We start from the raw sequence: 27,055 nt of genomic DNA, 5'->3' as shown, positions 1-27,055 counted from the left end.
CATAGACGAATGTGCAGCAGACCAGCCCTGCTCATTCACACGGCATTCCTAAGTTTTCCCAGAACATCAAGAGGGCAAACCATACCTCACAACTGCTTTTTCATTCTCAGCTTAGACAGTGTTCACTACCATCTCAGGGTCAGTGTGGGAGGACACCGCACAAGGGACACAGAATCAAGGAGGTGTGAGCCAATCAGAGTGCTCATTGCAAGTGGCCCACCTCACCGAGAGACAAATGACTCCCCTAATCTTCATATGCTTGGGGTGCAGCTAAGGATGGGACCATGTGCAGCCCCAGGCTAGCTTCTAGTATCTATAGAGCGAGCATGATCTATAGTATCTGTGCCACCCAGGAAAACTCTCAGGCTTACTGCAGGGGAAAACTGACCAGAAATATATTTTTCCATTCAAATGAATTTGGAGTTGTGTCTGATCAGTTGGTTGAATATCTTCAGATACAATTCACTGCCAATTCATCTATATTTGTTCCTGAGAATTTTTGCCATTACAGAATTACTGCTTTTCCCTCGGTGTAACAAGTCAGCTGCGAAAGCTGCAGAACTGCATTTCTCTTTCCTGACCACCTCCTGGTGTCCTGCTCCCCCTTGTTCTATGCAGGCTGCCTGCCACAGGGAGAGACATGTGTCTCAGAAGGCGGTGTCCTTCATCCACGACATCCTCACGGAGGTTCTCACGGACTGGAATGAGCCACCTCATTTTCACTTTCACGAAGCTCTCTTCCGACCCTTCGAGCGTATTATGCAGCTGGAGCTATGTGATGAAGATGTCCAAGACCAGGTCAGTATGACACCAGCATTCAGCGATGCTGTCACCAGAGGCAGCTTCTAGAACGCAGCTTGGCAGTTGCGGTCCCCTGAGCCGTGCATCCTTGATCCTCCCAGTAATCCTGGATTGAGCTGGTGACAGAGGTTGAGCAATTTAGCTAAGGATACCTACTTAGTGATGGTGGAGCTGGATCTGGATCTGGACAATCTAGCCAAGTGGTCCATCCCCTCTTAACCACCACCATCCTTTCTACTACTGGCAAATAGTAAAGAAACCCACTGCAGACTTCCCGGCTAACACAACAGTGGGCCAGGAATACAGATGGACCTGTCTCTGAAATCTACAAAAATGTTTCAGTTTGTATCAGTATATGTTTGTGACGCAGAGATTACACTCAGCTTGGGGGTTTGATACACGCACATATCACATCTTGATCATTTGACTTGATCCCCTCCCATCTCTATGGAGTCTACCTCCATGGTTCTTAATGGGGCTCTTTAAATTACTTAGTTTTCAGGTCTCTCCTGTTAGAGAAACCATGCAATGTGATATCCCTTATAGGCATGTGGACATATTGGCAAAAAATAAGAAATATCAATGCACTTAAAACTAAGTGACAATGGGAAGCGAGAGAAGGCAGCTGGGCCTGCAGCGGCTTTTACAGGGCGAGACTTTACCCATCAGACATCAGGGGTCCTGATGTCTCATTTTTGAGGGCGCAGGGACAGGAGACAAAGCTCAGTGCCACTGTAGAAGCTGCTGTCCACTCAGGCCACTGTGGAATTAGAACTGAACCCAAGCACCACCCTCCCCCAGAGCACTAGGAACCTGTTTCTGACAGTGATTCATAGTGGAGACTTTTTCAGAAGTCTCCAGAATTTAAAATTACAAGCTGGCCTCTTCCTGGGGTCTCTGTATGAAATGGCACCACCTCAAGGGTACAAAAGTAACTCAAAATGGGTCATGACTTCATAAAGAACAAAAACCACTCCTGTATCTAGAAGAAGCCCCAGAAAACAATCATTGAGAACTTGAATTAGGTAAAGATGTCTTAGAAATGCCAGCAACATGACTCATAAAAGGAGAAATTGATGAGTTTAACTTTATCATAACTATGAAATTTTGTTCTTTTAAAGATACCATTAAAAGATAAAAATAAAGAGACAAGCCCAAGGGTGTTAAAAATATTTCTAAATTACAAATCTTAGGAAGGACTTGAATCTACAGTGCATACACACTAACAACTCCGTAATAAAAAGACAATAAGGAGCAGGTATGCAATTCAGAAAGCAGTTTACAGAGTGGCTAATGAGCATGTGAAAATGCACCGGGCAACATTAGTTGCTAGAGAAATGCAAATTCATGCAGTCTGGCTGCTTATTCTGAAGATTTCAGAGGGAGCCTGTGTAGGTTCTGGTTTTTCTCTTTCTTTAAAATGAACCCAGAAAAAGACATCCCCTTCCCAGAAATTCCCCTGCTTCTGTTGAGTGCCACCCGCTCTGCCTCAGGTGGTGACATCCATCGGGGAGCTGGTGGAAGTGTGTTCCGCGAAGATCCAGTCCGGGTGGCGGCCCCTGTTCAGTGCCCTGGAGACCGTGCATGGCGGGGACAAGTCCGAGATGAAGGAGTACCTCGTGGGGGACTGCTCCATGGGTAAGAGTGTTCCGCAGTTCTTGCCATGGGGCCTTCCTTCTTCATGCCAAGTGTCATGTTAGCAAAAGACATTGAACAAGAGGGAAGGCAGACGTTCCGCCATGCTTTATAAGCAGGCAATAATGTGTAGCAAGGCGCTGGGGTCTGAGTCCTGCCTGTAGCCCAAGAGCCTGATCTTCCTCAAGCCTGCTGTGCCTGACAAGTGGGTAAAAGCCTGAGAGGTTTCTGTTGGCTCACTGTGCACTGCAGTGCAGAGTTCCTTCCCCAAACCCCAGATAAACAGTGTTGTAGGTCATGCTTCAATAATCGGAAATCTGAAATGCCCCCACATCCAAGACTCTTGGAGTGTTTCAGAGCATTTCAGATTTCAGATTTTCAGGCAGGGGTACACCGTCATTAAAATCTATAAAGTTATCCAAAAAAATGTTTTTTTTTTAAAAATTCTCTGAAATAAAAAATCATCTCATCCCCAGCATTTAGAATGGGGAATTCTCAACCTGTACTTATACACTAATAAGTAGCAGAAAAGTGTGGTAACGCAGGAGAGTCAGAATGAGGGATTGCGTGGGCAGGCCCAGTTCCAGGGTCCTTGTGTCAGGGGTCCCCAAGGTGACCTCTGCATTCAGAAGCTCAGTAGGACTCATGGACTCGGAATATAGTTGTGCTAATATTCATCCCATTTATCACACGGCTCTTGGCTAAGATTTACTATGGCGAGGAAGTAAGGACACAGCAGGTCAGAGCACCCTCCACTATCACATAGCAAAGGGCCAGACAAAGGAGCGCAGGTGTTCAGCATCAAGCATATGGTTTGTGGAGTCTAGGCTTAAGGATCCTCCTGCAAGTGTTGACGCCAAATGAGGGCCGCCTTGCAAGCAAGCTTTGCTGAGGCTAGCACTCCCAGGCCTTCTTTGTGCACTCTCTCTCTACCAGGGACGAATACACTCCTCTGTGCCGTCTCGGGGTTAGCTACACGGGCCTTCCCCTTGCCTGTGGCTCTGCCAGCTATGGAAGTGCAGGAGCCTTTCCAGAGGCACACGTTTCACCACCCTGTAGACTACATGTCATTGCAGCCTGCGTCCCTCCAGCTGTCCTCATCTCTCCACTCAGCTTCTCTCACCGCGATATGTGCATTTGTACTAGTGCATACTAGTATACAGAACTCTGGCTTTCATGGGGCACTTTCATACATGCACGCAACAGCTGTCTATGTAGTCTTCCTGCAGCTCCTTGCAGGTGAAGCTGAACAGGACAGTACCACAGCCACACCAGCTGCCCAGAGGTTGGAGCTGGGAATATGAAGAATCTGAAAGGTAGAAATCAATCTTTTTTTAAAACTGCAATCTTCCTCCCCCAGGAAAAGGCCAAGCTCCGGTGTTCGATGTGTTTGAAGCTTTTCTCAATACCGACAACATCCAGGTCTTTGCTAATGCAGCCACCAGTTACATCATGTGCCTTATGAAGTTTGTCAAAGGACTGGGTAAGTGGGTCCTTTCTTGCTTCATAACCAGTGGAGAACCTCTCCATGGTGGAGAGACAGGGCGCCTCAACCACCTGAAGCAAGCAGACATCCAGGGTCATGAATGAAAGCAGTTATGAGGTTGAATCGTCTGCCCAGGGGCAGAGATCTTACTGTGAAAGCAGCCTCGCTTTGTCCCGAGTTCATGTTTTTTCATCTTTTCCAAGGATATCTTGTAATATAGTGTGTATATATACATAAAATATCATGTACTTTCACTCTGTACATTACGCCAATTCTTTAAATCTTAAAGTATTTCCTACATAAGGGTAATCATGTGTAATAATAATTATTTCTTTAATAGGAAATCACTCTTCTCATTGTTACACAATTAGCCTACATTTGCTGTCCCAGCTCCTGAGAAAAAGATTAAGAATATCTTCGCCTAGGGCTTATTAATAAATAATAAATTTTATTATAAAATAAAGTTATATAATAAAGTTTAATTCATAAATTAGGCATAGTAAAGGACTCACAATGACTGATAATAAGCTAGAACAACTGTAATAGTGTATTGGTACTGTAACAGTTGATCAATACCCCAGATGGCTACTAAGTAACAGGCAGGTAGCATATACAGTGTGGATGCACTAGACAAGGGAATGATTCATATCTCACAGTGTCAGTGTTCTACCCAGCTCCAATGAGTGTCATCCCATAGATTCCTAGATCTGGATGCATCACATACACACAGATTTGGGAACACCTACTGTGATCAATAGGAAATTAATGTATTTTAATTTCAACATGAATTTGACCTGGTCTCTGCCTTTATATTGTAAGGAATATAAATGTAAATTGGGAGCTGGCAAACTAGGGCTCACAGGCCCAGTCTGATCCACTGACAATTTGTATAAAGTTTTATTGGAACACAGCCATGCTCATTTGTCTATGGCTGCCTCTGTGCTATAAGAACAGGGTTGAGAAGTTGTGAGATAGATTGTATGACTTGCAAAGCCTTAGGTATTTACTGTTTTCCCTGTAAGGCAGGCAAAATCTTTTTTATAATCTAAAACATGTTTATCTACATGTTTTTAAGAAGAAACGTGCCTCATTGCTTCTGAGATTTAACTAATGCCTGGTAATTATGTCTGTTTACTCACAGGGGAAGGTGCTAGTTGGTACAATTATAGACAATTAGAAACAATTACAGTCTTGTAGAATGATTTTATTAGAAGTATGGAAATAGATTGACTACATGAGAAGAAAAATTATAATTCTCAATTATTTATACCTATAAAAATCTAGAGGCCCTTCTCCAGATATGTTGAATCTTCATATATGTAGAAAAGTAGAACTCGTTTAAATCCAATTAAGTCGCCATCCCCAAGCCCCAGATGTTTATACTCTTGCTAGAGTCCCCTCATTTACTATCATCACTCAGTGCTGAACCCTGGAAACAAAATCCTTTTCCAAACACAGAGGCTGGGGGGTTCATTTCAGCCCAGCGCGAGGCTGATCCCTAAGATCCTCCTCCATCACCAAAGCCTCCGAAGTCACACTTTCCAACAGCTGGCCCCAGAGCAGTGAGCCGCGGTGTGCCCACACACCAACGAACATGGTCCAGGCATGGAGAGACTAGGGCAGAATATGGAGCAAATGATCATGCGGAGAAGGCTGACCCAGCAGACTTTTCTCAGTGTTGTGTTTTTGGCATCATTTTTTTTCTTTTCTCCTTTTCCTCTATTTTGGCCAATATCGAGTGAACCGATGCTATATGAGTGAGCAGGTCTGCTGCTGTAAGGGAAAACACAGGGGATTTTGTCTTTCTCTGTCTCCCTCGCTGCCCTAGGGGAGGTGGACTGCAAAGAGATTGGAGACTGCGTCCCAGGACCAGGAGCCCCGTCCACAGACCTGTGCCTGCCTGCCCTGGATTACCTCAGGCGCTGTTCGCAGGTATGGGGAGAGGCCCACACTCGGCTCCAAGCCCCAAAACGTGCCTCACAGAGTACGAGCAGATGTCTTTTGGTGAAGCCCAGGAGAGTCGTTTTCTGCTATTTCCAAGGAGATTAGCACTTAGACTTGAAGAATGTACTTTTCATGAAGTAAAACAAATAATGATAATAGGCTGGGGCACACAGGCCCAGAGACAAATTACTGCCTTCTCTATGTTCGCTGAGCTTGCTGGGGAAGCACCATGAGGTCCTGGGGAGGCCTCCTGCTGGTTCTGTAAAGTGGAGCGTGGGACGTGTCCCATCAAGATCTAGTAAAGAAATCTAACACTTACCAATGTGAACAGTGGCCTTCAGGATAAAGTGTTGGGTTTGCTTTGTTCTTATCTGCCTCGAATACCGAAAAAGCAAGACAGTGTTCCCTCCTCGAGCTCCCGCTGAGTGGGGTCAGTAGTAGTCTTTCTCCGAGGTCTTTCTGTTGTCTTCGTGGGCTGTGTCCGAGGCGTCTCCTGGGCTCTTTCTACCTCTCTCTGTCAATGGTGACATTGAGTCCGATGACTTTAGGAAGGACGCACGGCCCTGACTGCGTCCTCTGGCTGCCTCCACCAGGCCCTGTGATGCCCTCCGCCCTCAGACTTTTCCCTGTCACCCACAGGCCTCCAGCCACACTGACTTTCTGCTGCACGCTCATCACTGCCAGGGCCATTGCTGTGCCCACTGCCTGGACTCCCCGTCCCAAAGCCCCTGGCTGGCGTGCCTTATCTCCCAGGTCATCTCAGAAATGTCCCCTCCTCTGAGAGAGCAGGGCCACAGGACCCACCAGCCCCCTGCCAGCCTTTCCCATGCGCCGCAGCCACTCCTTCTTGTAGTCCTGTTTAGCCTTTCCTATAGCTTGTATGTCAGAAATTTTATTTCTTGTGAAAGGATTGCGGTTTATAAGCCCCACAGGGACAGGAATTCCGTCTCTCTTGCTCACAGCCATTCCCCTGGTTTCTGGAACAGTGTGGGCATGGCAGGCATAATTCCTTGCTGTGGAGCTAGAAGGACGCAGGCTGGGGGCGCTGCAGCACTGAGAGGGAATAAGAACCCGCGCCACTGTTCAGCCCGCTCCTGAGACCTGCGAGTCTCCCATCTCCTCCGCTGACGTCTCCGGTTGCCCTTGTGCCTCTTTGCTTAGAGACTGCGTCAGGGAAGGGGAAGCCAGAGCCCGACCACTGGTTTGCCTCCAGACTCTGCTCAGGGATTGCCCTAGGCAAAAAGGCTTGACCTGTGCAGGATCCCCTTGGTAGGGTTGAGAAAGTCTATAAAACTCATGTAACTAAGATGCAGAAGAAGCATCCTCTGAGTTTTCTTCTCTGTGGAGTGCTGTTTCCTCTGCTCAGTGGGATGTCTGTGTCTTGTAAGCTGCCTTATAAATCCAAGTCACAAACAACTAACTTTAAAGCTTCCATACGTTAGACGCTTTTCTAGTTTCCCCGTCCCCTTAACCGGTACGTAGTTTTATTGTCCTCTAACCCAGAGTGCAGCTTTTTTCAGTATGTAATTGCAGTATTTTTTTTCTCGGCTTTTAGTTATTGGCCAAGATCTACAAAATGCCCCTGAAGCCGATATTCCTTAGTGGGCGACTTGCCAGCTTGCCTCGAAGGTTTCAGGAGCAGTCAACAAGCAGTGAGGATGGGATTGAGTCAGTCCTGGCTGATTTTGATGACGATACCGGTAAGTTACCTGATCCAGTTAAACCAGGTTATTTGCTGTGCTCACCGTCCCAGAAGCTTAAGGTGTACATTAGGCAGCTCACAGTTCATAAAAGTAACCATCTTTTTCTGTTATTTTTATAATAAATTTACCTAAAGTTACCACGGATGTTCCAAAAACACCACTTTATAAACAATGCCTCTAACCCAGGCTTCTTAGATGTACTTTTCAGAGTTCACTAAATACAGTTTCTAATTCTGAATTATCTTGAATCGAGCAAATTGGAATGAAGTTGCATCACTACATTAATACCTAAATTGGTTAGGAACTGTCTTTAACAACTTTTAGGAAACACTTGATCATACATTTACTTCTTGCAGGACTACTCACTCAATTAGAGAAGAGGGACTTTAAGCCATTACAGAGATTAGTGAAGCTGCAGGCTTCAGAAAAGAATAATTTTAAAGAATTTGTTTCCAGTGAGGACCCCCTGTAATCTCTTATGAATCAGAGTTTAATCTAGTAGCTATGAGTAATTTTCAGGCTGTCTTTAGATAATAATTTTTACTTAGCATTTGAAACCTCCAACCTATTTAATTATAAGCAGAAGCTAGTATTGATTATCTATAATTTATTCTTTTACAACAGTTACAAATTCTTATGTATTGGAGTGAGCCTTCTTTCCCATTTGTACAAAACAGTAATCTGTTTTTTTCCTAGGAGGTGCATTTGTTGATAAAGTTCAGTCAAGCAGCTATCTAAAATTTCACACATTAACAGTTCATCCAGGAGTGTGAAGATGTAATTATGCGTGAAACACAGCTCAGAGAAAAAATGAAAGCAAAAGCTTTAAGTTAGTATTAAAGACTAAACAAGAGCAAGGGATGTGACTCAGGAGTAGAGCACTTGCCCAGGATGCACAGGCCCTGGGTTTGATTTACCAAAAAAATACTATAAACAATTCTGGACATTGATATATTCTCAGATATTATTCATCTTGCTTCCAAGGCAAGTGATTACTTTGTACACTTTCTGGAAATTTCAAACATATACAAAACTAGAAACAATATATACAATATATACATACCACATTTCCCCAAAAATAAGACCTAGCCGGAAGATAATCAGTCTCGAAAACTACAAGTCAAAAAATACCAGCCCCAGTCAGCCTACCCTTGCCTTCCCTGCCTTACAGAGCAGCCATGGAGCAAGAGAAGAGTGATAGCAGGTATGAACGGAGTGTGGAAAACTGGACAGAATGGTGTCGCCTACTTTCAGTGACTATCAGTTTACAGATAATCTCAGATCATATGCATTTTCTCTCCCCCCACCCCCTTTCCAAATGAGTTTAAAGCAAAACATGAAACATTTAGAATCTTACTATGAAAGTTTATGTCCCTTAAAAATAATGTAGGGGACAGAGGTCACCTCTGCTTCATCTGTTAGTCCTTCTTTGTGTGCTCTGTGGCTGGATCTAAAAGCCCAACTTGCTGGGCATGGTGGCACATGCCTATAATCCCAGCACTCGGGAGGCTGAGGCAGGAGGATCCTTGAGTGTTCAAGACCAGCCTGGGTTACAAAGTGAGCTCAAGGCCAGCCTGAACTGCATAGCAAGACCCTGTCTCAAAAAGATAGATAGATAGATAGATAGATAGATAGATGGATAGATAGATAGATAAAAAGCCCAATTAATAGAAGAGCGACTTAACACAAGAAGAGCAGAGAGGTTTGGTGGTACTCATCTGTGATCTCAGCACTCTGGGAAGCTGAGGCAGGAATTTCAAGTTTGAGCCAAACCTGGGTAATTTAGTGACTCAACAATACACTGTCAAAGAAACAAAAAGCGGGGATGAGGCTGGGGATGTAACAGTGTGAAGGCCTTGGGTTCATTCTCCAGGAAGGAAGGAAGGGAGCAAGGGAGGAAGAAAGGGAGGAAGAAAGGAATGAAGGAAGGAAGGGAGGGAGGGAGGAAGGAAGGGAGGAAGGAAGGGAAGAAGGAAGGGAGGAAGGAAGGGAGGGAGGGAGGGAAGAAGGGAGGAAGGAAGGGAGGAAGGAAGGGAGGAGCATAAAAGTTTTATTACTTTCATACGCACATGAGAATCTTCACACGAGTGAAACCTGAAGAAATGACCACAGCTTGAGGCTTTCACACATCTCAGACAACACATAACAAATTCATGAAGGCGTGACAGGACAAATGGAGCTCTGGCTAGGGTAGGCAGTTAGCTCCAGGGCTATTGCTAAGAGAGGGGTGGAGGTGGTGTAGACACTAGTGGGAGGTAAAGGTTACTTCAAGTTGGTTTATTCAGGCTCATTGTAGTCCCTGTCGCCAGCCTCTGGATGACAGCTCTTTTCCTGCCTTCATAGATGAAGGAGAGAACAATCTCTGTGGGGCTGCGTGTAGGAAAGACAGGCCAGGTGCTCCCATCTGAAATTACAGTCCCTGGAGTGATTCGAGCTCGACATGCCCAGACACCAATTTGGCGCATTTTGAGATGGCATGTCTCTGGCTCCTTCAATAACAGACATAATCCCAATACTCTTACCATACCTGGAATTACAAATAATGCACATAGATTTGAGGTCCCCCAGGGCTAGAGTGAGAGGAGAACGGGGAGCTGTGGCTCAGTGGTCACAGAGTTTGTGGATCAGGCGGTGAAAAAGTTTTAGAAATAATAGTGAGGGTTGAGCAACAATATACATGTAATTAATGTCATGCAATTGTACATAAAAATGGCTAAAATGGCTTTTTTGTTCTATATATATGTATATATACAGATTTTACTACAATAAAATCATTTTTAAAAAAGACTAAAGTGATGGAACTAAAAGCATGTTCCATCATTAACTCTCAAGACATCTGACACTCATTTCAAGAGAGAGCTTACCCAGAACATCACCTTGTTATTAAAAGGAGTAAGGACTTGGAGCAGGTATTTCCCTGTCGCTCTACTAGAACACAGCAGTCATACTCAGGCCACACGTAGGCCCCAGGACTAACGCCGGTGCGATGATGCAGTCTGGGTAACGTGTGGCAGTATCTGCACAGCGTCTAATTGAGTGTTGCAAAGATTCTTCACAATGTTTGACTGGGTCGCACACAGGTCTGCTTTGTGGTCTCCAGGTCTGATAGAAGTCTGGATCACCCTATTGGAGCAGCTCACAGCAGCTGTGTCCAATTGTCCACGTCAACACCAGCCGCCAACCTTGGATTTACTCTTTGAGCTGTTGAGAGACGTTACCAAAACACCTGGTAAGTGTTTCTGTGTCTGATTTGCGGGGGGAGTCATACATAAACCTTGTTCACAGGAGAGTATTCTTGGGGGTGTCCACCTGTTTTCACTGTTTCCAGGACTTAATTCAAAGCTGCACGCATCAGAGATGCTCGAGCAGTATTTGTTGCTTGGCCATGAAGGAGCAATATTTGTGACGTGTGCCGACATTGTTTCTATTTCTCCTTACCAATGCATATATAGAGGTTGCTGGTCAGGTAGCTGGGCAGTCCTGGCACCCGACATGAGCCAGGCTGAAGCTGGACCCATCTGTCCCTGTCTGTACACACCAGCTGGCTCTGCCATGTTCCATGGTCACAGTTCTCCTTGGCCTGATCTTCCAGGGTGTGGTGTGGGTGGAAGGCTGTCAGCAGGGCTTACCAGGTCTACGCTTGACCCAGACAAACCACTCACAGGCTCATGACAGGGCCTCTCATTTGTATAAAGGTCAAGGAAGATTAGAATTGGAAAAAAAATGTAGTACTTACCTAGTACAGCGAGTTAATCAAGTTTGGCATACATATTTCTTCATCCCAATTTTTCCAAGGTCAGTGAAACTTTTTATAGAAATGGTAGTTTTTACTACCAATCTGAATGCTGAAGGAAACCACTAGTTAGTCCCACAGGGAGAAGGAGGAGTCTATGTCCATCATTAGGGTAAATTGATACTGTCTTACAATCCACAGTGAAGTTTGTACTGGAATTATTTCAGAAAAAAATACTGTAGCTACTCTTACATGTTAGAAAGTTGGAAGCCTCCCACTGAAGAAAAAGTATTTTATAGAATTATGTGCCACTATTTCTAAATCTGCCTCCTTGCACTAAATCTGTGTGAAGAGCATTTAACTAATAAGTCTCCTAGTAATCTATCATTATGAATTAACAGTAATGAATAAAAAAATGTATAGGTGTTTGTTGAAACATCCCAAATACTTTAAAAAAATTAAGGACACCTCAAATGGGAAGCAGTTAAGTAAACTATGGTAAAGAATATAAATATTTTTCAGGCATTAAATTAATGTTTATGAATAGTATTTGATAACAGTTGCTTGTAAGGCATTATAGTAAAGTTTATATACAATATATATAAAAGAGTTAAAGTTTGTATACAGAGGGCTGGGTATTTAGTTCAGCAGCACAGCGCCTGCCTGGCAAGCTCAAGATCGTGAGTTCAATTCCCAGTACCGGAAACAAACAAAGAAACAAACAAAACAAAAGTTTATATACAGTAGAGTATAATATCAACTATATAACTGAAATTTTATACATTTAAAAATACATATACTCATACCCATTCAAAAACTACTAAAAAGAAATATATCAAAATGTGATTATATCTGTGGGTTAGGGTTTTCCTGTTTTATATTCTCATGTAATGTATATGTTTATTATAAAAATTATACTTGTTCTTAAAGTAAGAATTTTAATACTCTATCAACACTCCTATAGGGAAGTACAAATATTGTCTTTATAGCATCATCTACAAGCAAAACATTAAATACCTTAAATGTCCATCGGTAAGGGGATGGATAAGTAAATTACTGCACACACATACAATGGAAATAAAAGTACTTCTGTTGGTTTATTGAAAGGAAGAGTTAATGCTCAGTGTTTGATCAATTCGGCACACCTATACCTGGTAATGTGAACAGCTACTTTGAAGATAACAATATGCAATATAACAACCATTGTTAATTTCCTATCATCTTGTTTTCAAATTCTGAATCATTTTATTGTTTTTTCTTATTTTTTATTCTCTTTAAAGTAAAAAAGGAATATCTAAATTTGCTGAGCAATATGCAAAACCAGGTTTGTATTATCCCATTTCAATAAAAATAGCTTTAAAAACTGGAAGCCAGTGTGATTATATGCACTTCTAGACCCAGCTACCTGGAAGGCTCAGGCAGGACTGTTTTAGCCCAGAAGTTCAGGGCAAATCTAAGCAACACAACACCCCATCTGTTGATTGATTGATTTGTATATTTTTTATATTACAGTTAAATGTCATTTTTCAAAGGGCATTTTCTTATATACATATGTGTATCTGTGCTTTTACAGCTAAGGCCTGGGAGTTGATCGAGTGATATTTTAGGTTTATCAATCCTTGATTTTTTTGTAAAAGTGTGTTCATATATCACTTGCTTAACTAAAATCATGCAGAAACAATAAAGAAAAATGCCATCAACACTCCCTGACCACTGGCGGATTCTTTCCCTGAACCTTCTGAGGGAGTGAGGATATCTTTCGGAAGGGATCCATGATGCCACACCATGGCCAAGAGCATCCTTCTCGAAATCACAGTTCCGACCTTGACCTTTCTTTTTCAGGACCAGGGTTTGGAATGTATGCAGTCGTCCACCTTCTCCTTCCTGTGATGTCCCTGTGGCTGCGCCGTAGCCATAAAGACCATTCCTACTGGGACGTGGCCTCTGCTAACTTCAAGCACGCCATCGGGCTGTCGTGCGAGCTGGTGGTGGAACATATCCAGAGCTTTCTGCACTCGGGTAGCTGCCGGGCCGGAGCCAGTCACTCTGGGCTTTGCTGTCACAGGCAGCGTTGTTGGCTAAAATTGCTTGAAGAATACCTAATGCAAAAACCCCTGTCTGGGAATTACTGAAACAGAATTACATAGCCAGTGCCGGCTACCTAGTAATATATTATCAAAGGGAAAACTGGTGCTCATGTGCCCACTACAAAATTATCAGAATACTCTATACATGTAGTTGAAAATAAATTCCTAATAAGCAGGTCTAGCACAGATATCCATTAAGAGAGGGAAAGTCAAGATCAAGTACATAGTAAATTTAAAAAAAGAATAAATATTGCTTTAGCTATGGAGCAGGGAAGTGGTGTGTTCTGCAGTCCTGCTTCATCTGGGGAGTTTAAATGAGGGAGGCAGTGATTTAGAAAAGGCTTAGCTATAGGCATGAAGTTGCTTAATAGGTTGAGGATGAAGAGAAAGTTCTGGGCCAGGGAGATAGCTCAGCGGCGCAGCGCCTGCCTGGCAAGCGCAAGGTCCTGAGTTCAATTCCTGGTACCAAAAAAAGAGAGAAAGAGAAGGTTCTAAGACCTGTGACACTTTGAAAAAGATGTGGAAGTGTGGGGGTGGGGAATCTGTTCAAATCAGCACTTGGAGAAGGACAGAGGGGAGGGAAAATGGGTCTGTTTTGGTACCAGTGGATTTCTATTTGTGGAATGCAGATTCTTAGTCATGACCTCCACCAGGAGAATCTGGAAGCTTGGAGCAGGAAAAACATCACAGCTAGCCACAGAAGTTGTACATAAAAGAGAAAGACATACGGTAGAGGAAGAGGTCCCTTGCCGGAGACAACAGAAAAACTAAGAACACTGACTGGGAGGGCAAGTCGCAAAGCAAAGATAAAGAGCTGTCCCTCTATTAAGTGTAGTAAAGACAGATTTGCCCTGTGAAACAAGACCACTAATGGAGAAAGGAATAAGTAGGTTTCTCCACAGGCGGGGGAGACAAGCTCTAGAGGTGGATGTTCCCGACCAGGTCATTGCTTCACACAGCAAAGGACTCTGGAGGGTTCTCTTGAAAATTGGCATCACAAGGACCTGGGGAAAGAATGCAGCTGCAGTCCTTAAACTAAGAAAATGGAATGCACTTTCTGGGAGCCTCGTTTCTGTCAGTCAGAAACCAGACTGACAGGCGTGAAGAAGTGGTAGGACCAACTAGAGATTTTGTTTTATTTTCCAAGGACATTTCATTTGATTTAATTTGGCTATCAGTTGGAAGGGAAGTATGTTTTAATTTTTCTGTTTTTAAGAACTTAAATTTTTTTACTAACATTCAGGCTGTATCATGTGCTCCATTTTGAGTAGATGAATTATATACTAAACTTTGAAAAGATGTACATCAACATACAGAAGGCAGATGTTTCGACCTGCTGTACGTAGATAAGGTTGAAACAGCTCCAGTTGGGTTCAAATCCAACAAATGTTTCCCTGGAGGCTTTGAGGGTGTTATAATTTTCCTCAATATTCTATTTTTTCCCAGATATTTATGCACTTTTGTCAGACTTTCGCCTTTTGCTATAGAGGGCCATTTCCACCTTTTCCTTCATACCAGGGCTAAGTGAAACGCTGTGTTTGCCTCTTCTAGACATCAGGTACGAGAGCATGATCAACACCATGCTGAAGGACCTCTTCGAGTTGCTGGTGGCCTGTGTGGCCAAACCCACAGAGACCATCTCCAGAGTGGGCTGTTCCTGCATTAGGTGAGGAAAAAGTTCCCTGGCTTTCCACAAAGTCGAACATTTTCTTATAAAAACCAAGGAAATCGAATTATCCTTTGTGATAGCAGTCCACCTGTTGGCTTGCTTTTTATAAGTAAAAGTGACGGTGTGCTAAAAAGTCTTCATTTCAGTGTCCAGTCAGCCAATATTTATTCCATGAGGCATTTTACACAGTACTCCAGGGCATAGAACGTGCTGTAAACTAAGAACCCAACACAAAACGATGTAAGAGCGAGAGGGTCGCGTAAACATGGCGGTGGTGAAGAAGGACTGATAGGTGCTGGAAAGGACGGGAGTGTGGGGTGGGGCAGTCAGTGGGACTTGCTGCAGTAGGAGTGACACTTCGGGAGGTCCTCCAAGGTGAGCAGGCCCTCAGTAGGTGGGGACTTCGCACATAGAACAAAATGAGCAAATGCATGGGGACAAGCGTGGCAAATGACAGTAAGAGGAGCTCTGTTTTGTGTGTGCACATTATTTGGAGAAGCAGGGGCGGGGATGGGGCTAGAATGGAGAAATCGGTGCAGAACATACACAGTCACACGTTCCAGTCTAAATCTGCACGTTGGCCTATTTGTAATGGGGCCCCATTGCTATTTCCGCATGAAACAGTATCTGGACAGTGGGACGCACCTGGAGAGAAGACACAATGCTAAGCAGGGACAGGAAGACACCTAAGGAAGCCACAGATTGTGGCTGTGCACTAGTCCACAAGGTCCTGAATTTTGTGGCACCAGAACGAGTGGACTGGAGACTTCTTTCTCTCGGCAGGTACGTGCTGGTGACGGCGGGCCCGGTGTTCACGGAGGAAATGTGGCGGCTCGCCTGCTGTGCCCTGCAGGAAGCCTTCTCCGCCACCCTCAAGCCAGTGAAGGTAGGTTGCTGGGGGCAGAGAGCCCGCGCACAGCTCTTCTTCTTGGGCCTTGGTGCTCGTCAGGTGGGGCACTGGACTCTGCTTGCCTCCTCACAGTGGGCCGTCACACTTGAAATCTCACAGGGGATGAGAAAGAAGTTGCTGGGTCAGTATTTTTGCCCCATGCGTAGTGACAGTGCCAGATCCCACCCTGGCCTGGCACCGTGAATTAGCATGCATCCAGTGAGCAGCGCTGCTGTTTCTCCCTAGGACTTGCTGGGCTGCTTCCACAGCGGCACGGAGAGCTTCAGCGGGGAAGGCTGCCAGGTGCGGGTGGCGGCCCCATCCTCCTCCCCGAGTGCCGAGGCCGAGTACTGGCGCATCAGAGCCATGGCCCAGCAGGTAAGGGCTGTGCTCTGGGGGTGGGGCTCCAGCAGCTCGAGGTGCACGCTGGGAGTCCCTTCTGCAGGTGCTGAGCTGCCCTTCAGCCACCCGGCAAGATGTGCGAAGTCACTGCAACACTCTTCTAAAATAGACTGTCACTGGAGAAGAGGAACCACGAATCATCCCACTTCTCAGTACTTCTCTGTGTTTCTCAGTCCCAGACCTTCCTTCTGTACTCATTCTAGAATAACCTGCTAATTCTCAAAAGATTTGGAAAGAAGAGATTTTCTTAAAAGGAGTGTAACATCCAAGGGTGGACGGCAAGCCACTGCTCTGCCGGAAAAACGCACCTCCCGACGGTCCTAAACCCAGCGTCACAAAGGAAGGGAGTAGGGGTGGGGGTGACAGGCAGCTACTCTGGAGAGGTAGGGAGTATCGAAAAGTGAGATACCCATGGGCTGGGGGCCCAGCTTATTTGGACAGTGGAACACAGCTGGATAGAAGACACAAGTGCTAAGCAGCCCGGCAAGTCACTGTGTAGACTCCCTGGATCTGTGGTCCTCACCTTGGATTCCTTCTGACCGCGTGACCCTTCCCTGCTCTTTTGAGGTGGATGGGGGTCCCTTATGGAAAGGTAGCTTAAAAATTAAAGGGGAAGTGTACAAGTCTTACCTTAAATGTGCTACCTGAGACCTTCCACGGCCAGATCTCTTCTTCTTTCTAATTGCAAGCTAGTTGTAGAGGTAGAAGTTGCCTTTGAAGGAATCTTTGCTAATTTTTAATAAAGCTGAATGACGCCTTCATCCTATCCTTTCCCTATGGAGCCTCCTGTCCCTGCAGTAGTCTGCTATTTCTAGGGGTATTTTAAATCACAAGAAATGACATCGCTTGGTTGCTATTTTTTTAGTTACTTCCACCATTGTCTAGTGGAATAGCCATATCCAGAGTGCTGACAAGAGAGCCCTGATTAACTTCTCCTTCCAGCACTGGGTAGACGATGAGGCCAAACAGAGATGATCTATTACAAACAGAGCTCCTTTGTATTTGCTCTTAATTAATACTGAATGTCAACGCTCGTATGTGGAATATAATGGATTGCCACGTGGTAGGAGTAGCAGTGTTATTCGTGTTAGTGTCAACAGCCAACACTTGTGTACTCAGTCCTAATGTTTGCATATGTTGTACACGTTTAACAATTTATTTCAACAAACACAGGCGGTGGGAAACCATTTCCATCCTCACTGTATAGGCGAGGAGAGGGGTGAGAGAGCAAGCCAATCCCAGCGGAGTCAGGAGATGACGCGGCACCCTGAGCTGTGCCTCTGTCACCCCCACAGGTATTCATGTTGGACACCCAGTGCTCCCCAAAGACTCCAAACAACTTTGATCATGCTCAGTCCTGCCAGCTCATCATCGAGCTGCCCCCGGATGAGAAACCGAACGGACACACCAAGAAAAGGTGAGCGGTGCTGACGAAGTTCATTCATTCCCAGCTCCCTCAGGTTTTCATCTGAGCGTTGGCCAGGAGTACCAGAAACGTCTGTGGAGTCATTAAGGTTCTCATAGACATGGTGAACCTTTCCACCAAATTTCCTGCCTTTCACCTGTATTTACCCAGGTGTTTGAGCTGCCGCAGCTGACGCACACTGTGGGGACTTAGCAGAAATGTGTTTCCTCACCGTTCTGAAGCCAGGAGGAGTGAGTGGGGATTCCTCTGTGGTTCCCTTTTGGCGTGTTGATGGCCATCTGTTCTGTGTCCTCACATGGCCATTCCTTTGTATGTTTCTGGGTCCAAATTTCCTACTAGACTGGGACTCACGCTAATGGCCTTATTTTGACTGAATTACCTCCTTAAAAACTGTTTTTCCAGTGAGCCTATAATCTCAGCACTCAAAGAGGCTGAGGCAGGAGGATCACCATGAGTTCGAGGCCAGCCTGGGGTACATAGTGAGTTCAAAGCCAGCCTGGACTACATAGCAAGACCCTGTCTCAAAAAAAAAAAAAATACAGTGTGAGGGCGTAGTGTTTAGAATTTCAGTGTATGAATTTGGAGATGACACAGCCCATAACATCATACATATGGCACAGATTAGATGATTTCAGTGAGAAATACTACCTTTTTCATTAGTTATACAGTTGTCAAGAGGCAAAAATATTTGTGCCTGGCCACAATAAACTGTTTTTTTTTAAATACAGCAAGTCCCAGATTTACGAACAAGTTCCATTCCAGAAGAATTGTCCATAAGTTGGATTCATTAGTAAACCAACAAAGTGCATCTTACACAATATGCCTATGAAAGTTCGCAACTCACATGTTTGTAAGTCAGGGACTCCCTGTACTATCACCTTGCCTAAAAAGTACTGCTCCTAGAGTGGGGGTAATAAGTGGTGACTGGCTGGAGTCCCCCATCATAAACTTCTGGAACACTAGCAGTAGTGCTGACGCTTCAGTAGTGATAAGGTCACTGTCCTAACCATAACCTCTGATGTGCCGGTAACAGGAGGTGTGGAGCCTCTGTGAGGAACGTAGGTCATGAGAGTGGAGCCCTCAAGAATGGGATTAGTGCCATGAAGAGACCGAGAGTCCCCTGCCCGCTTTTTGCCCTGAGAGGACACAGTAAGAAATCGGCCAATGAAATCCAACCATGCCAGCCTCCAGAACTATGAACAATCACATAAGCCACCCAATCTTTAGTATTTTGTACAGCAGTATGAGCTAAGAAAGTTGTTATTTCATAGGCCCTGGGTGATTTAGCCAACAGTTATCTGGTTTGGCGAGCAATCTGATTAATAACCACCAGTTGAGTGAAATTGTCAGGTAGTAATTCTTTTAGTCAAGGGCTCGTTTCAACAGCACATATAATTTTCTTAAGTCAAGTTTGATACATACAAGAGAATATGTGGAATATTCAAAGGTCATGAAGCTTGAATAGAAACTAAAATATCTATGAACCTGTCACACAGTTTCCAAAAGTGAACTTTACCAGTATGTCATGTGCTGTTCCAGGCCCTGATTCCCTCAGCTAAATATGTAATACACATAGTTTTTAAGTGTTGGTCACTTTTAATCTATTTTACAAACTAAAGTCTGTACAATCGTTTCACATCTTTAAACACTGATCTGTTTGGAATTTCAGTTCTTTTTCTACCTCTTTTTAATTTTTTATTTTGAGGTTTTACTAAGTTGCCCAGGCTGGGCTGAAGCTTGCAATCCTCCTGCCTCAGCCTCCCGAGTACTGGGATTACAGGTATATGCCCCCATGCCAAACTTTTTGTTCTACCTCTTGTTCTTTTTTTTTTTATATACTTCTGATTTTTATTTAGCCAGTTCTTGTTGAAGTATTTTCAAAGTAAAAGCAAAAAGCGGAATAATAATAATAATAATAGACTAAACTCAATAAAAACAAGGTCTCAATGCATATTAGACAAGTGTCGTGCTGCTGACCTAACCCCAAACCTGCTGAATTCATTGTCTAAATAAACCATAGGAAAAACAGAATAACCTGATATTCGTAGGGTTTAAAATATGTTTTTTAACGTTTAAGATTTTAAAACACATCAACCTGTATCATAAACTTAGCACTTTTAATAGGCATTTACTTACTGTAGTTAGGTAAAACAGGAAACTGCATTAAAATTCTTAGCCAGTCCCACTGGCCACTGGGCCAAAAGACATTCCAGAACATTCTATAAGCATGCTCAGCCAGACTCTCATTAACAGAGACAGTTTTTTAAGTTTGTTGTATGCTGGTCAAGTGAACCAAAGATCTATGTTAAAACTTCCCATGGGGAAAAGACTGAATCTTGACACTGATAGCCCCACGCTATCTGAATTACATCTGTAAGATATCCTTTAAACTGTGGATCTGTTTGTCTCCATACCTACGTTCGCATGTTTGAAGTTAACTACTTGCTATGCAATTAACTTTCAAATATGCAATCAAAGGCCGGCTTGGTGCTGCACTGTGCATCCGAAGCAAGGGTATAGTTTACAGTTCCCTTCTGGGAAGTATTCTGAGAAGGTTGAAACTTGGATACAATAAATTGAAAAACATGGGGCTGGGGATTTAGCTCAGGGGCTGGGGATTTAGCTCAGCGGCAAAAGCGCCTGCCTGGCAAGCGCAAGGTCGTGAATTCGGTTCCCGGTACCGGAGAAAAACCAAAAAAAAAAACATATTGAAATACTTGAGAACAATGAATTGGAACATTTTTTTATTTTGTTTGACTTTCTCTCTGCTGTCAGCATAGATAATTGATGATTGCGTGCCTGATCATTTCACTTTTCCCATACCTTTCTGAAATTTTGATCTCTTCAGTACTGCTTCCTCTCTCCCTTTGTTTTCTGGTTGCTGCATCATTAGCTGGGCCTAAGTAAAGTAAATGAGATTTTCTGTCCTAATTCACCTGCACAGTTGATCCTCAGAAAGACACCCCACATCTCAGATACAGCTCGCTTTGGGTGCTAGCTGGAAAGGGACTTTACACTTCTCAGAAAAAGAAACATACCCGGTGGGCTGAGGGCTTGCTCCTTTCAGAAGGCCAATAACCCCACCCTCTCGCTGTGCTTCCTACTTTGGGGTCCAGAACATCAGAGCCATTCCTCAGGGCGAGCATTTCCTCTTGGTCGTGGCCTGTCTGGACAGCCTACACCAGCACAGGTGTGCTGCTGTTGGTTGGTTTGTTGTAGAGACTTCCTCGACATTTCCTGGAGCGCTTAGGACAAGAAGATGAGCTGGTTCCTGCCCTGGCCACAAAGACCTCTGTGTGTGGTGGATGACGGGCAGGGGAACAGACTGTGTGATCGGTGAGGGGTTCCTTCGTAGGGCTCTGTCGTTACGGACTTGAAGCATGAACCCAAGTCGGGCCAGGCGTGGTGGTGCACGCCTGTAATCCCAGCACTCGGGAGGCTGAGGCAGGAGGATCGTTGCGAGTTCGAGACCAGCCTGTGCTACAAAGTGAGCTCAAGACCAGTTTGAACTGCATAGTGAGACCCTGTCTCAAAACAAAAAGAAACCAAGTTGGTAGCTTTTGGAAGAATGCATATACTGGTTTCCTAATGCCTTAAGTATGTTTGTTTATTTTGTGGTACTAAGGATTGGGCCCAGGGCCTTTGCACTGAGCTCCATTCCTTGCCTATTTTTTATCTTGAGTAGGATCTCACTAAGTTGCCCAGGCTGATCTTGAACTTGCAGTTGTCCCGTGTCAGCCCCCCAGTGTGCTAGGATTACAGGCACATGCCCCCAAGCCCTGCTGCTAATGCCTATGTAACTTATCAAAAGTTGCTTAAGTAGGAGCTGAAGGGAAGAAAAAGTAATGAGTGCTTGTTCGGCAGGTGCTGAGTTTCTGTTGGGGTGATAGCAAGTTCTAGAAATAGTGGCAATGGTGATACAACATTGCGCTTAAAATCACTTGAATTGTACACTTAAAAATAATTAAAATAGTAATGTTACACACGCACACACACACACACACAATTTGTTTGTTTACCACAAAAGTTACTTAAGTGATTTATATTTTAAAGGCTACTGGTTTTGAATGATAGCCCTTTATTACTCATCTTTGTTGAGAGTAACGCGCTTTCCCTCAGTGACAGCTGTATAGAGGGCAGGTCGGCATTTAGTTTTACGGAAGGATTTTGTTAAGTAAAAAGTACTTTTTCAGAGCCGGGGATATAGCTCAGCGGCACAGGGCCTGCCTGGCAAGCGTGAGGTTGTGAGTTCAATTCCCAATACCAAAAAAAGAAAGCATGATGTGTAGCACATGGCAAATATTTAATTAAATGGTAGATATTATTACAAAAGTACTTTTTCTACCAATTATTCTTATCTTACTATGACCTTGAATTTAAAAATTTTTATGAAGCAAAAAGTTGTTAACATAACAGTTGGGCTTTTTAAGTGAATCTTAATAAGAGTTGCCATAATTTTATAATTATCCAGATACAGGAATTCCTTGGCAGTATAATGACATAAGCTATTTTTACAAAATTCTAAGCAGTGAAAAGAACATGCAACCACAAACCCCAAATCACGCTGGTTGAACTAAGATGTTTGGAAAATGTAACATCTGGAACTGAAATTGTCATCTTAGTACAAGAACCAACCAAACCAAAGGGGCTGAATCACCAAGTAGTATCTGAAGCTACCCAACCTCAGTGGGGTCCTGCTTGGTAACACAGCAGGAAGTTGTCATGGGTGACTTGGGCATGTTCCTCAGCCAGGTGCCCAGGCCTGATGTCCTGGGGTGATTGTCCCTGTCCCACTCCCCTTCCCACATAGCTGACCCAAAGGGCATCCCAGGGAGACTCAGTGGCCATCCGAGGAGTCCTGTGGCCACGTCTGCAGACAGGAAGTTTGCGTGTAAGTGCTGCATTTTCCCCTGTGTTTTCAGAAGGCTGTAGTTTACACTGTCAATTTATTTCCTCCCTTGGCAATGTTAGCGCCCTAAAACCTCCAGCATTAAAACATCACAGGTTTGATTCTCTTCTCTTATACAGCCTGCCAGATGTTCAGTTTTCACATCAATATACCTAAAGCATTCATCTTTAATCCTGGAAAGCTGGTTTGCTACCAACACCAGCCTCTAACACAACTTCAAAGCACTTTGAGTGATGGGAAAAGGCTCTCAGAATTAAAACTGAGAGCGCTCAGAATTTCTTACTCTCCATCTTTTATTACTCATAACTAGGAAAGAAAACAAAATGTGCCGCATCACACAAAAAAGTACCTATTTTTAAATTTTTTATAGAGCTTATTTTTCTAAGGTTTGGTGATAATTGTTAATTGAGTAGTATAAATTAGCTTCCAGAGCACCTGGATTTTAAAAAGTGCTGGAATTCTGCTAAGTATGATTAAAATGGAAGTTTGCCTTTTTTTTTTTTTTTCCAAAAGAAAGACACTGAGAATATAGACCGTTTGGGTTGCAAGTTTGCAGCTGTTCTGAAATGGATAAGGTCTGCATCACTGTGAAATGATCAAGGTGGCAGAAGGCTACTAATCAACGCTTTTCTTTTGGTTGGAAGCGTCTCTTTCAGGGAAATCGTGGTGAGCCTGTTGTCGCACCAGGTGCTGCTCCAGAACCTGTACGACATCCTGCTGGAAGAGTTTGTTAAAGGTCCCTCTCCTGGAGAGGACAAGACGGTCCAGGTGCCGGATGCCAAGCTGGCCGGCTTCCTCAGATACATCTCCATGCAGAACTTGGCGGTCATCTTTGACCTGCTGCTGGACTCGTACAGGACAGCCCGAGAGTTTGACACCAGCCCGGGCCTGAAGTGCCTGCTGAAGAAGGTGTCTGGCATCGGGGGCGCCGCCAACCTCTACCGCCAGTCCGCCATGAGCTTTAACATCTACTTCCACGCGCTGGTGTGTGCTGTGCTCACCAACCAGGAAGCCATCACTGCTGAGCAAGTGAAGAAGGTCCTTTTTGAGGACGACGAAAGAAGCACAGATTCTTCCCAGCAGTGCTCTTCGGAGGATGAAGACATCTTCGAGGAGACGGCCCAGGTGAGTCCCCCGCGAGGCAAGGAGAAGAGGCAGTGGAGGGCGCGGATGCCCTCGCTCAGCGCGCAGCCTGTCAGCAATGCCGACTGGGTGTGGCTCGTGAAGCGGCTGCACAAGCTGTGCATGGAGCTGTGCAACAACTACATCCAGATGCACCTGGACCTGGAGAGCTGCGTGGAGGAGCCGCCCGTCCTCAAGAGCGACCCGTTCTTCATCCTGCCCTCCTTCCAGTCCGAATCGTCCACCCCGTCCACTGGGGGCTTCTCTGGGAAAGACACGCCTTCCGAGGATGACCGAAGTCAGATCCGAGAGCACCTGGGCGAGTGTCTGGGCCTGCGGGTGGGCAGCGGGGATGTGCTGATGCTGCCCCCCAGCCCCAAAGTGGAGAGGAAGGACGCCGGCCGGAAGAAAGAGTGGTGGGAGAACGCTGGCAACAAAATCTACACCATGGCGGCCGACAAGACCATTTCCAAGCTGATGACCGAGTACAAAAAGAGGAAGCAGCAACACAACCTGCCCACCTTCCCCAAGGAGGTCAAAGTGGAGAAGAAGGGAGAGCCACTGGGGCCCCGGGGGCCAGACTCCCCGCTGCTTCAGCGTCCCCAGCACCTGATGGACCAAGGGCAAATGCGGCACTCCTTCAGCGCGGGCCCCGAGCTGCTGCGCCAGGACAAGAGGCCGCGCTCCGGCTCCACCGGGAGCTCCCTGAGTGTCTCCGTGAGAGACGCTGAAGCACAGATCCAGGTACCTCTGAGGATGCAGGAGGGAGGCTGGGTACCAGGTACAGAGGTGAACCCCTTGCAGGGCATGCGTAGACGCTAAGGTTTGCTAGACACCATGGGAGGTGATCAGCCAGGCTACCTTCTCAGTGAGAAAGCTGTCTGAGCCTCAAACAGAGGCTCTGCTTATACCTGCTCATTAGTGTGAAACTAAAATCTTAGGCTCAGATCACTTCAGAAACCATTTTTCTGTGTTGCAATGTGTATGATCTCTGCCTATCCTGTATGTGAAGTTTAAACCACAGTTAGTTATAGGCACATAAAATTATTAAAAACCAGTTTATTATAGCTGAGGCCTGAGAAAACTCATTTGCAGTTTCACACTGCCCTCTGAAATCATGAGACAGCCAGTAATTCTCCTAAATCCTTTGTCTTAGGCATGGACCAACATGGTGCTAACAGTCCTCAACCAGATCCAGATCCTCCCAGACCAGACCTTCATCGCCCTCCAGCCCGCCGTGTTCCCGTGCATCAGCCAGCTGACCTGTCACGTGACTGACGTCAGAGTGCGCCAGGCCGTGAGAGAATGGCTGGGCAGAGTGGGCCGTGTCTATGACATCATTGTGTAGCAGGCTCGAATTCCATTTCCAAGGATGTAGGCGAGCCAGGGTCAGAGTCTGCCTGCCAACCTAACAGAGAGCATCCCCCTCTATGTAAGAGGTTTCAGAGAGTATTCCCTAAGGTAAGAAAGCCTTTCCAACTATTCCGTAAAGAATACCCCTTGGGCCATCCTGGATACCAAGGTGACATCCAGATGACACCAGTGATCTTCTGATTTTGCACATTATTACAGAAGATTCTGCATTCTTTGATATAGTTCTAACTCTTGAAGTTTATTTCCAAGTGCTTTTGCTTGCAGTGTTGTCCCCAGATGGATCATTTTCAAAGACCACTCCTTTGAAAACACTACATAGATCCATTGGAGTCATCATTTTAAAAGTAAATGCAATTCCTAAAGAACTACGCGCTTGTAAGTCGAGCTGATGTATAAACACTCATATCTAGTACCAGGCATTATTAGTTAGAAGCAAGCTTATAGTATGATTATCAGCTTGGCTGGGAAGAAAACAGCTACTAAAAGGTATTTTTCAACGCCACAGTCAAGCAACAGATTATTTCTGCTGTGAAATATTGCGGAACATTTCAACATTATTCCTAAATTGTTAAGATTTTCAGGTTAATATTTGCTAGTTTCCCCCATAAAAGGTACTGTCGTGCCTTTCTCTGTTTCTAAAGAAAGAAATTCTTTCCTAGCGAGCTTGTAAGTCTGGCTTGGCAGCCTTTAACACAAAGGATCCCATAGTTCTGGCTGACACATCTATTGTTCAGAGACAACAGGAAAGGAAAGAAAAAAGGTGCCTTAGTCCTTTGTTGCACAGACATTTCTATGCCCCACAACTATCTGAACCTAAGGTACAACACTCGGTTTTTAAGAGAACCAAATATTAAGATGTAACTCATTTTATAGTAGTATTCTTGGAGGAAAGGCACTCAGAGTCCTCCATCCAGTGAGCAGACTTCTCAGGGAAGGGGCAGGAAGTGTGGGGCAGGGAGACAGCTGGAAGGGGTGGGAGAGGGGACCGTCGTGAAACATGATGCAGCAAATATGAAGTGAGAAACAAGCTGTAGTCTCATAAGAAGACAGGACTAAAGGACAAAGAGACGCAATGAATTTTAGAAAATTATTTTTTCTATTTAAAATATGTCTCTTTATGTTTAAAGTCCTTTTATTTGGACCAATATTTTCAGTAGATATTTCTTTCCCTAAGTATTATTAGAAAATGAATTTGAAGCCTTTATTTTATTACAGTATGTGTGTATATGCAGACATACATACACACACTTTTTTTATACCAGGCTGGGGACTGAACCCAAGGCCTCACTCAGGCTAAACGCGCAGTCTATCACTGAGCTACCCCCCTAGTTCTTATATAATGTACTTTGTATTTCTAACATTATAATAATGATTGAGCCATCTCATGCAAGCCCACTTATATATATTCTAGAAAGTAGAGTTAGTTCCTAAAGCATACATGGTAATTTCCCAGCACCTAAAAATGAATTCATATGTCATCCTTTAAAAATAAAAATTAAACATCGATTCCTCAGTATTGAAGTAAGGCTTTGAAATGGATCAAGCTTTATCCAGTGACAGTATTCATAAACTTAGCCCTCCTTGAGAACTAAGTAGCTATCAGCAGAGCTGGAGCAGGGCAAGGTTCTCTGACTTACTAAGTTGACCAGAAAAGCAAACCTTATTCTTCACTACGCTTCTGGAAAGCACTACCAAATCCAGAGGAAATTTTTCTTGATCCATAAAACATTTTCTTTGCCTTCAGTTTTTGCTCATTGGACAGTAATTCACATTTACAAACAGATCAACTATTTGTTCTTAATAGACAATGAATCCTTACGATAGCAAAGAGCTGTGTTCTTATCTATAACTTTTAAATTTGTGTACTTTGTGAAA

General features: G+C 44.5%; 1 protein-coding gene across 1 annotated transcript in view; it reads left to right on the top strand.

Annotated features, from left to right (window-relative positions):
• The window catches only part of Arfgef3 (ARFGEF family member 3), a gene marked incomplete at its 5' end in the record, with an annotated part of 145,735 nt that extends 119,300 nt beyond the window's left edge, over positions 1-26,435 (top strand). The window contains 13 exon segments of the mRNA XM_013516654.1: positions 619-798; positions 2,295-2,439; positions 3,797-3,919; positions 5,751-5,854; positions 7,422-7,566; positions 10,670-10,798; positions 13,145-13,321; positions 14,941-15,055; positions 15,842-15,944; positions 16,194-16,325; positions 17,645-17,766; positions 23,329-24,550; positions 24,963-26,435. Coding sequence (XP_013372108.1) covers positions 619-798; positions 2,295-2,439; positions 3,797-3,919; positions 5,751-5,854; positions 7,422-7,566; positions 10,670-10,798; positions 13,145-13,321; positions 14,941-15,055; positions 15,842-15,944; positions 16,194-16,325; positions 17,645-17,766; positions 23,329-24,550; positions 24,963-25,154 — 2,889 coding nt within the window. The 3' untranslated portion in view covers positions 25,155-26,435.
• Positions 26,436-27,055: the final 620 nt, after the last annotated feature.

Source organism: Chinchilla lanigera, unplaced genomic scaffold, assembly GCF_000276665.1.
Source record: "Chinchilla lanigera isolate Chin_1 unplaced genomic scaffold, ChiLan1.0 scaffold00035, whole genome shotgun sequence".
Lineage (NCBI taxonomy): Eukaryota > Metazoa > Chordata > Mammalia > Rodentia > Chinchillidae > Chinchilla > Chinchilla lanigera.
Note: the sequence above shows the minus strand (reverse complement) of the source record. Positions and strands in the feature narration are given on the sequence as shown.